Source organism: Corapipo altera, unplaced genomic scaffold (genome assembly GCF_003945725.1).
Source record: "Corapipo altera isolate COAL_440 unplaced genomic scaffold, ASM394572v1 77b, whole genome shotgun sequence".
NCBI classification, from domain to species: domain Eukaryota; kingdom Metazoa; phylum Chordata; class Aves; order Passeriformes; family Pipridae; genus Corapipo; species Corapipo altera.
The window spans coordinates 699,911-710,585 of record NW_020884933.1 but is presented as its reverse complement, the minus strand read 5'-3'; the positions used below and the strand labels follow the sequence as shown (position 1 = coordinate 710,585).

The following is a 10,675-nucleotide window of genomic DNA, read 5'->3' as shown; positions in this document are numbered from 1 at the left end:
GCTGGGCTGTGCCGAGCGGTGCTGGGCTGTGCCGAGCCGGGCTGGGCTGTGCCGAGCCCGTTTCCAGTGCTGCCCCCCGCCCGCCTCCGGGACACCCCGGACCCGCCGCTGTTTCCCCGCGGAGCCCCCGGGGACGGTTCTCCCTGTTCAGGTGGGGAGGGCACGACCCCAACTGCCCGGAGGAGCAGAGCTGCTGCTCTCAACCCCCCCCCTGTGCCAGGCAGCACCAACAGCAAAGACCACCCGTGCTTTGCCCCTCAGCCAGGGGTCCCCCACCATCGGAGCCCAAGCCACAAACCATCCACTGTCGGAGCATCACTCAAGGGGACACCTTTCCCCCCATGAGCGTTGTCTTCTTTCCACCCTAAGCAGGGATTCCCTGCTATTGGAGCATCCCTCGAGGAGATGCCTTACCCCCATATAATTTTCTTTGCCCCCCTAAGCTGGAGACCAATCCCCAAACCACCTGCTGTCAGAGTGCTGCTCAAGGGGACCCCTTCTCCCCGTGAGTGTTGCTTTGCCCCCTAATCAGGGGTCCCCCACCATGGGAGCAGCACCACTTGAAGAGACACCTTCCCCCTCTATGCCTTATTTGTGGCAGCCCCCCAGAGGCAGTGCCAGCCAGTTTGCTCTGCCAGGGAAGGCTGATCCCAGCAGGCACCAGCAGCCAAACCCCATCACACCCCTCCCACATCCACCCCCGGGTGCTGCCCAGGAACCCCCTCACTCCTCGAGGGACACCCCCCTTCCCACCGTGACAAACACAGAAGTGGCTCAGGGTCGAGCCCTGTCCCCAGGGTCTCTGTCCCCTCCACTGGGGCACTGGCAGAGGGGGCTGTGACATGTCAGGCCCCACATTGAGGTGACCCCAGTGCTGCTGGCCAGGGCTCTGGCTCCCCATGCCCACCAGAGTTTGTCAGGAAGGAGGTGCTCCCCCCCCCCAGCATCCCAGCTGCAGGGCAGAGTCTCTGTCCCTGAGCCAGGGAGAGGCAGCCCCAGAGGCCTGGCCCAGACCCAGGCTCATAAACTGCTGCTATTTTAAGGACTTGAAGACAATTTTTCTTAATTTATCAAGCCCCAGGCCAGGAGCTGGTTCCAAAGGAAATGTTTCCTTAGTAAAAAAGGGAACCACAGAGGAAGCTTTAAATGCAGCCTCTGCCTCCTTGCCTTATCCAGCAGCTCTCAGGCAGTGACCTGGAAAAGCAGAGCCAGTTCTCAGCCACCAGCACGAAAAGCATCGTGCCAGGGGAATAGGGCTGTGCAAACAAGAGTGGAGGGAGCATCAGGAGCACCAGGGGTACTGGATGGCTGTCAGAGGGATGTGAAGCAGCAGGGATGCTTCCAGCAGGCAGCCCACCCTTGAGGCAGAGATAGCTGCTGCTGGAGTGCCTGAACTCCCAGAGAGGGACAGTCACATTCCTGGGAGCCTCGACCTGCCAGGTTGCGCCTCCATCCACAGCCCACCCTGCTCCCTCCCCCACAGACAGGAAAACCATCAGCTTTTCCATCCCTCCATTCCCTGTATAATGTTCCCATTCCCACCAGACTGGCCATGGCCACTGCCTCCCAGCCAGAGCCAGGGAGCTGAGAAACCCCAGGCAGCACCACACAGAGACTGGCGACAGAAGGACACTCCATGGGCTCTGACCAGTGCCAAGGGCAGAGGGACAGCAGCTCACATGGCTCTGCCTGGGCCTATTTGCCTGCCTACATAAATTAATCAGAGCTAATTGGCTTTTAGGTAAGTCTTCTTTGCAGGAGCTCTGCATAGAAAGACTTTGGAGCGGGGACTGCAAGTGGCAAAACCTTTATTTAAACACACAGTGCTACGCAAGGACAGGCTCCCAGCCCCAGCACCACTCCCTGCTCCCTTCAGCATGGATGCCAACAGGTTCAAATCTCACTGGATCACTTCCACCTCCCATTAAGTGCACCCAGTTTATTTACATCTCACTGGTTACAGGAGACAAACATTCATCGGAGGTGACACCTTACAAGAGCTGTCCGTGCCCAGTGACAGGACACAAACTCCCGGTGCCACAGAGCCTTTGCCAAACAAGGAACCATGGCCCAGCTCTTCCCACCTCCACGCTGCCAGGATGGGACAATCCCTCCCAGTTTGGGAGGACACAACTGCTCCACAGAGGTGAGGGGAAATGGATGCCCCAGGGGGAGATCTGCGGTGATGCAAAGATCCTGCGCAGAGATCAACTGCTCCCGCTCCGCCCTACAACAGTTTTGAGATTATTAAGAAAGGGAGGGAGCTGTCTGCCCCCACCCTGGTCACACCAAGCTGCTTTTATTGTGGGTTCCCAGCCCCGGGCTAAGCAGATCCAGAGTGCACAGTTAAGCTGTTAAGCTCGCCTGAATAGGGCTGCTCTGTGTGCAGCTGCTAATTCAGAACCACTCAAAAATATGGACATACATTCATAGACTCCCCACCCCAAGAAAGGATTTAGATGCTTTCCAGCTCAGCTCTCCAGTCAATACATAACTGGCTCTAGAAGCACAGCAGTGATCCAAGGCATGGGAGGGGGGGGGCAGAACCTGTGGCACAGCCAGTGCCAGTGCAATGGCTCATCCCTCCCCCGGGGCTCTGGGTGCACGGCAGGGCTTGGTCACTGCTCCATCCTCCCAAACCAGAGACTGAGATAAGGTATGTGACTGGAACAGAGGTGTGAGGGGCTGGAAATTGGGAGCACAAAACTGGGATGGCCATTGTGGGGCTCACTCACCACCACACCACCCCCAACTGGATTTGTGCTGGGCTGAGCATCACCCAGCTGCCAGTGGGGCTTCACCCTCATCCACATCCCATCCAAGCCCCAGTGCCCAGCCCCAACAGCAGCTTCAGTGTCCCAAGGTCACAGGGCAGGGGACAGGAGGTGACTGCAGCAGGTACAAGTGCTCCACCAGCCCCACAGCCATCACACAGGGCTGGAACCAGCACAGCCAGGGCGAGGGGCAAAGAACACGCTGAGGACTCGGGGAGCCTTCAGACTTTTCACAGCATTGAGAAAGTAGCAGCACAAAAACATCCCTCAGCCCCAGTCTTCACTCTCCATCCAAGGCCTCTCCATCTCCACCTGGGGCTGGGATGCAAGCAGGTGGAGGGGATGCTCTGGGCAGGGGCACAGACTGAGGCTCCAGGTTTCTTACTCTTCTCGTGGTCGGCTCTGGAAACAAGTGCTTGAGGGAGAGGTGGCCCTGAGGCAGTGCCAGTGTCCTGTTCACCTCCACCCAGGCAAGGCGAGCCCCGGGCTCTCCGGGCATCACGTGTAGTTGCCCGGGCCACCCAGAGGGATCACAAAGACAGAGATGTCATCGCCGGAGCCCAGCTTGTCGTTGGCCAGCCGCCAGCCCCGCTCCTTCAGCACCCCCCGGGACCGCACCACCAGCTCCTGGGCCACCATGGTGTACCTGGGGGCACAGCAGAGCACAGCTCAGCAGCCACCCCAGAGACCCTGATGAAGCAAGGAAGGAGAAGCTGGAGCAGCTCGAGGTGCAGGGAAGGGTCTCTTGGAGAGATCCAAGCTCAGACAGGCACATCCAGGGGAGCACTGCGTGTGTGGAGCCCAGAAGGATGCACGGCCACGACACTGCTCCGAAGAGCCAGGCCAAGGGGAGGTGTTGGAATGCTCATCCCTCTGCCTGCTCACAGCTCACCTGCAGGGGTCGTTGGGCTCGTAGCTTGTCAGCACCTCCATCACCACACCAGCCACCTCCTTGTCGTTGGTGACATCCCAGAGCCCGTCGGTGCCCAGGACCAGAACGTCGTCAGGGCAGTGCTCGTACTGTGTGAGGTCGTAAACCCTGACCTGGCAAGCAGCGGGGCAAGATGGGAGGGTGAGGGGCAGAGAGGCAGAGGAGGCTCTCACTGCACTGGGCACACCATGGATCTGTCAGGCTGCTGCAGGAACCCCTGGGTGCTGGAAGCCAGGCTTACCTCTGGGAAGCAGGACAGGAAAGGCTTGATGTGGATGTTGGAGCTGAACACCTTGAGGTCATGATCTCCCAGGCCCCGTGTGACCCCGATTGTGGCCATCATCCGAGCCTGGAGGACATTGGAATCAAAAGAGAACTTTAAGTCATTTCATTTCCATTCCCAGCTGAGAACTGGTGGCATTGGAGTGATGGCAGCACTACCAAAACCAAGCCTGAAACCCCCAAACCACTGAGGGCAGGTGGGAAGCAACACCCACCCCCAACTCCTGCCACAGCACTTCACCTTTTTGCCTTCCCCGTAGATAAGTGGAAACTTCAGGTCATCCTCTTCTATCTTTTTGTAAGCCCTAGTTAAAACAAGTCAAAGACAAGGTGTCAGCAGGTGAAGGCTTCCAGCACCTCCCCTGCTTGCTCAGGGCCTGGGTACCCAGCATGCCAGAGCCTCCTGCCCCGTGGAATGGGATGCTGGAGCTGGGCAGCCACCTCAGCAGGACCCCAGCGCCAGCAGCGGGTTGGGGGTTACCAGCCATTCATGTTCTGGTCCCTGTACAGCATCTTCTTTCCCAGCTCCTTGGGCTGGATCCTGCGGGGGAACTCCAGGTGGGTGAACTCCTTCCCCAGCAGCTCAGGCCTCAGCAGTGCCTGTGGGAAGAAGGGGCAGCTCAGCCCCAGGGCTGGGAGAGTGGGATCTGTGGATCCAGCTCCGCCCAGACGTGGGACCCACCAGCCCACCGGGACCTCAGCTTTGACATTCCACGGTGGAATTCTCTGCTCTGAAGCAACTTTAACAGGTGCTGATAAAGCAGCTTCAAACCACCCACCTGTGCTCACCCAAAGGGAGTGGAGCAGTCCCCGGGGCTGGGGACAGCCGTGCCAGCATCCAGCAAAAAGGTGAAGCTTTTGCGTGGAGAGTTTTGGCAAATAAGGATCTCCAGAAGGAACCAAAACCTAGCAAATTCCAGGAGAAGCTGGAATTTGCCCAGGAGGAGTCACAGCTGCAAACCCCCCAGGATGCCAGGCTCAGCACAGGGCATGGCACTCGCCAAGGAAAAGAGGGATGGGGCTGCAGCCATGAAAAGGGACAAAGAGCAGCACAGAGCCCTTTCCGTGGCAGCCCCAAGCCCTCCTGGAGCACAGCGTGCAAGGGACCAGGAACAGGGAGAGCTGGAAAATGCAGATGGGGAAAGAAAGAGCCAAAAGAGAGGAGGAGATCCTTTGGGAAGACGGCGTGGAGGTGGTTTGGTGCAGAGGCGTGGAGACCCCCATCCCACTCCAGAGGAGCCCTGACCACAGCCTGGGCATCATGTGGCAGAGCACCGTGTGCCTGTCCCCAGCCTGTGCCCTGCCCCTCACAGCCAGCTGGAGAGGATCCCACTCACAGCAGTTTCCTCCTCTTGGTCATTCAAAAATAGATTCAAGAAAAAACGCCTCAGTGTTTTTCCAAGTACGTTGCAAGCCAGGAAATCACATCCAGCAAGACCTTCTCCAACACAAACGCCTCCTCCCCTGTGCTACCCTCAGAGAGGTCTTTATAACCTTAAAAAGTCTCCCTGGGTGGCACTGGAGGGTTTGTCCAGGACAGGGACAGGGAGCAAGCCAGAAACCCGCTGGCACACGTCAGCTCCGACTCCTCAGGGAGCAGCCAGGGAAGAAAGTAGGACTCAGCAGGAGCACTGTGACTCCTGTGACCGTGGGAGGGGGCACAGCGGGTGGAGGGAGCAGAGCCACACTCCTCCTGGTCACAGCAGCTCGGGCAGAGGATGCTCCCTGTCCCCGGGGCAGGAGCAGGGCAAGATGGACCAAACCGGCTCCATGTGACCATCCCGATCCAGCCCCACGCCAAAAACCTGGGATCTCCAGCTCCTGGCTAGGCCAGGCTTGCAGTCACAGCCCCTCACACTGACCCTGCAGCAAACCAGGGCTCTGCCAGCCACGAGATGCCCCCATGCCAGCTCCCTGCATCCCAGAGCCTCTCCTCATCCCAGTGAGCAGGCTGGGATGGATAAATGCCATCAGCAGGTCCCAGCCACGGGGCTCCTTCAGCTCCAGGGCCCCACCATGGCAGCAGCCCAGCAGGCAGAGTGGGGGGGCTGGGAAGGGGCCAGGAGGTGGTTCAGCAGGAATGAGGTTAGAAGAAAGGTCTTTCTTACTAAAAACTGCAGCCTCTGCCTCTCTGTCTCTGGAGTAAACTCCCTGGACATTGGAATGATTTCCCCGTTACGGATGATAATGGCCCTGCAATGAAACATGGAAGGATGAGATTAGAGAGAAGAGGAGACATGGTGGGGAGCTGAGCCTGGCCCTCAAGGGCTGATTCCCAAGAGTGGTGCAACCCCTCGTCCTGCTCTGCCTGCCCTCTTCCCAGTCTGAGCTGGGAGCTGCTTCCCGGCTCCAGTGTCCCCCTGGGCAGGGCATGGCATCCCTCCCACCTGCACAGGACAGGGGCAGGGAGGAAGGGAAAATGGGAGAGAAGCATGGGGCAGAGGGGAATGAAGCAGAGCAAACCAAAGGACAGGATGTGGTCAGAGAAGGAGCAGCACAAAGGTGGGGCACCCTCCTCTAGTGGTGCTGCCCCTCCAGCACACGGGAGGGGCAGAAATCACCTGTAGCAGGACATGGGTGCACATGTCTCACCCACACTGCACTGTCACTCACTGCTGGGGCTGCTCTGATGGTTTGATGTGTTAAAATAACATAAAAGTCTGATTATGAGATGTTTCTGGATATCATGGGGGGCTCGAGGATCTGTCCCACCTGCTGTCCCAGCTCTGGCAGTGTCTGATGCCCGAGGAGAGAACACAGACCCTCGCCCAGAAGCACAGTTACAGCCTCAGGACCCCATGCACGCTGCCATCCTGCACAGCTGGTGCCTGTCTGCTGCTGCCATGGAGGGGGCCTGCACCCAAAAGCAGAGGCATGAAGGATCTCCTTGTCCTCTGTCCCAGAGCTGGAAGCACGTCCAGCCTCAGAAAACCGACCAGAGTTTGTATTTGCTGGCCTGAAACTGCTGAGGACAAGGTAACCTGCAGTAAATACCCAGAGAAGCTGTGGATTCCCCCTCCCTGGGAGTGTTCGAGGCCAGGTTGGACAGGGCTTGGAGCAACCTGGTCTAGTTTAAGGTCCCTTTCAACCCAACCCATTCCGTGATCCTGTGATTAATACAAGGCAATTCAAACCAGCTTCACCCTCACCATAAGGTGGACCTGCCTTCCTGCCACTGCCTGGGGACATGAGCACACCCAGGTGCAGTTACCCAGTAACCCACCCCAGGAAATGCACGTGGCAGTCAAAATTCTTGAGCTCCCAGCTCCCACTTCACTTGTCTGCGCACAGATTTGCATGTCCTTCTCCCAAAACAGGTCACTGGTGTGACATGTGCCCTAAAACAACTTCTTGCAGATTTTTGAAAGCTTTGCTGAGGGCAATTTTCACTCCCCAGCTTGCAGCCTGGGTCAGCACCAGCAGCAGGGGCTGTGGTGTGATCCAGAGCCATCTGGGAAAGCAGACAGGATGCTGTTGGGAAGGAAGGGAGCAAGTCCCAGATTTTGGGAGGTGATTCTGCAGCCCTACCTGTGCACCAGGCAAACACAGAGATCACATCAGGGCACATTGTCCCCAAGGCATGCAGCAGGCTCTGCCCAGCCCTGCCACCTCTGCCCTCCCCAAGGCAGGGATGGAGGTGGGTGCTCCTCACCAGCCAGGCCTCCAGCACCACCCTGCTCTACCAGAGTGCTCCCCAGTCACCAGGAGAAAGGTGAGGGCTGCCCTGGGGGGGCTGTACCTGCTGTCACCAGCGTTGGCCACGTAGAACTTGCCCATGAGGTAGATGGCAGCCAGGGCACAGCAGCCCCCAGCGAGGTGCTGGGCCCCCCGCTCCCGCTCGATCTGGTCGTCCTGTGGAGACAGAGAGTGGCTGCAGGCAGGGTGGGTGGGGGGCCTCAAATAATACCAACTGCTCCAGCAGCATCTCAGCTCCAGATGGGGAGCAGCAGCCAGCCAGGGTATGTTTCTGCACAGAGCCCAGGGGTGGATGTAGGGTTTGGGGGGGTCAGGGGTCCCATGGGGCAGCTGGGAATGTGGCTTCACTGGGGCAGTGGAGTGGGCAAGAAAGAGCAAGACAAGAGGGGAACAGGTGGGACTGCTGGAACAAACTGTAACAAAACCCTCAGCACCCACACAGGCCTGGGCTCCAAAGCCTCTGCGTCCTGAACCCCCAAAATATGGGGCATCACAGTGCCCTCTCCAAGACCATCCCTGCGGCCCCCTCCTCACTCCAGAGCTGCCTTTTGCCAGAGGGGACAAGCTGATGCAGACACAGACAGCAAAGGGACGCTGTGAGGGGATGCCCTGGACGACCCCCCAGGCAGAGGTTCCTCACCATGTGCTTGAAGGCGTTCTCGATGGCGCCGATCACCAGGCTCTCGTGGGACACGGCTTTCTCCAGGTGAAACCGTGGCACAGCGTCGTTGGGGACCTCCCCATCGTCCTCTGCGACTGACACCCGGTTTGCATCCCCAGGGCCATGTGGGAGGCAGATGGGAGGAGGGGAGGGGTCCTGCAGGATGTCCACGAGGTCCCGGAGCTGCTCACAGATGTGCACGTGGAGCTTCTCGGATGCCATGACAGCAGCACCACTGCCTGCATGGCCGTCAAACAGGGCCCAGTAGTGGAAATAAAAACCCTTCCTGCCCTGCAGGGAGAAAAGGGAAGGTTAAACAAGCCTGGGAGGAAGCAGATGGGACGGGGAATTCAGAGCATCTGGGGCCACCAGCTGACAGTGACACAGGGCCCTGTGTTGGTCTCGCAGGTCCCAGCGTGGGCAGGAGCAATGTGGGCAGCTGACCAAGGGTGTCTGGACACGACTGGTCCCTGGCTGGAGCCCAGCCCTGCGTCAGACACCTCGTTCTGCCAGCAGCACTCTTCCAGCAGCCGGCTCCTCCAGAGGAGAGGCACCACGGGGCCACCACTGCAGCCACCTCTGCAGCCCCCGGGGTACGTGGGCCAGTGGTTTCCCTGGGCCAGCCAGCCCTGGGGCAGTCCCATGGGGATGGAGGATGGTAGGAGAGAGCAGGGGCAGCCAGTCTGGGAACCAAGGGAACCCCCAGGGCACACACATCCCCACATGCTCCATCCCGTGCCCTGCTGCCGGGCACCCTCCCTGTCGCGTCCCTGCCTGGCCACACCTCCGCCGCTCTCACCCCGTCCAGCTCCCCGCCGCCTTCCCGGGACATCAGCCGGCCCCTCGGGCTGGGCCTCCTCTCCACAAACACCACCTCGCAGCACGCCTGGTCCTCATTGTGCTGGCTCTTCCCTGCATTTATCACCCTGCCGGGAGGAAACGAGGTGTAAAGGCTCTTTCTTTTCACATCATGTTCCAGCAAAGGTCACTCCGTAGCATCTCATCCACCCCCCAACCCTCCACTCGTGCCCCCGTGTCCTTGGGGATGCTCTCCACAGGTGCTCCTGTCCTGTCCTAGCTGTCCCAGAGCAGTTGTGTGGGTTGATCTGGGGCCAGCAGCAGTACTGGGTCCCACCCACAGCGGGGGCCAGGGAGGAGCAGTTGTCTGGGCACCCACCAAGGGAGGTGACCAAAAACAAGCTGTGTTTGCTGCCACAAGCAGTTGCCCAAAAATCTGAACCAGCCTCACACCCCCCCCCGCATCCAGGACTCATGGGCAGGATCACAGCTTCACCCACGTCCCATCTCTTCTAGGGAGGGAGCAGGGACCTCTGGGAAGGAGGGGAGAAGGTGACGATGACGAAACCAGCAGGACTTTTGCAAAGAGATTCACACTGACTTTTCCCAGCCTGTGCTGACACAGCAGATTTCAGGTCTAGATTGCAGAACCTGCTCACGGGAGGAAGCTGTAAATATGCACAACAGGGTGACTGTGCTGAGGGCACAGACTTTTCAAGTAGTTTGCAGAAAGAAGTCTTGGGAGACCGAAAAGGGTAGTTTTTGCTCTGGGTACTCCTACCCCAGTATCTCCTGGGGCAAATTAACATCTCAAAAAGCTATCCAGGGTATCGGGAAGATCAGCTTAAGGAAGGGGTGCAGGATTGGGCTGACAGCACTGAGCGGCAAAAGCCCTCAAACCCTGACCTTCCCCACCTGCTTTCTGTTAGGGGTGAAACTCGCAGCGAGTGAAAGGAGAAGAGAATCAGACCCTTGAAGGGGAAGTCGCAATCAGTCCCGCTCCCAAGGGAAAGGCCCCAGCTCCCTGCTCCCCCTCGAGTCCTGCCAGAGCCGCCGCAGCTCCTTCGCCCGCGGTGTCAGTTCCCCATCGGTGACACCGCGCGTTGTGCGAAAAGTGCAGAAAACAGAAAAGGACAGAAGAGTCCTGAACCCCCCTCCGGGGGATGGGTGAGAGCACAGCGCCCCGCCGATGCTCTCCCACCGCGGGCATCCACAGCGCTGCTGGAAAAGGGACACACGCAGCTCACCGCGAGTCGCGACCCACTTTTGTCCCCAGGGTCCCCGCTCCGGTGCCGAGCGGTGTCACCTCGCCCTCCTCGGGCTGCAAACCGCCTCCGGTGCCGCTCCCAGTCCCGGTCCTTACTCGGCGTATCCCGTCCTCCAGGGCAGGCGGCGGCGGCCGTCGCGGGGGCTCTGCACGGCCCGCCCGGTGTGATCGTCGGCGCGGCGCAGCTCCTCGGGCGTCAGCTGGAGGAAGGCCGGCCGGCAGAACGCGGCCGCGGGCGGCGATGCCCCGGCCCCGCCGCCCCGGGG

The 10,675-nt window shown here is 59.5% G+C and overlaps 1 protein-coding gene across 1 annotated transcript; it reads right to left on the bottom strand.

The window, feature by feature from the left end:
* Nucleotides 1-1,804: 1,804 nt before the first annotated feature.
* Nucleotides 1,805-10,610, bottom strand: PPM1J (protein phosphatase, Mg2+/Mn2+ dependent 1J). Its single transcript, XM_027659925.1, has 10 exons — nt 10,506-10,610; nt 9,144-9,270; nt 8,324-8,635; nt 7,727-7,839; nt 6,096-6,180; nt 4,469-4,587; nt 4,229-4,292; nt 3,947-4,054; nt 3,667-3,818; nt 1,805-3,420 (listed from the first exon to the last, which is right to left on the bottom strand). Exons 2-10 carry the CDS (start codon nt 9,174-9,176, stop codon nt 3,273-3,275), a joined length of 1,134 nt encoding a protein of 377 aa, XP_027515726.1. The 5' UTR covers nt 9,177-9,270; nt 10,506-10,610; the 3' UTR covers nt 1,805-3,272.
* Nucleotides 10,611-10,675: the final 65 nt, after the last annotated feature.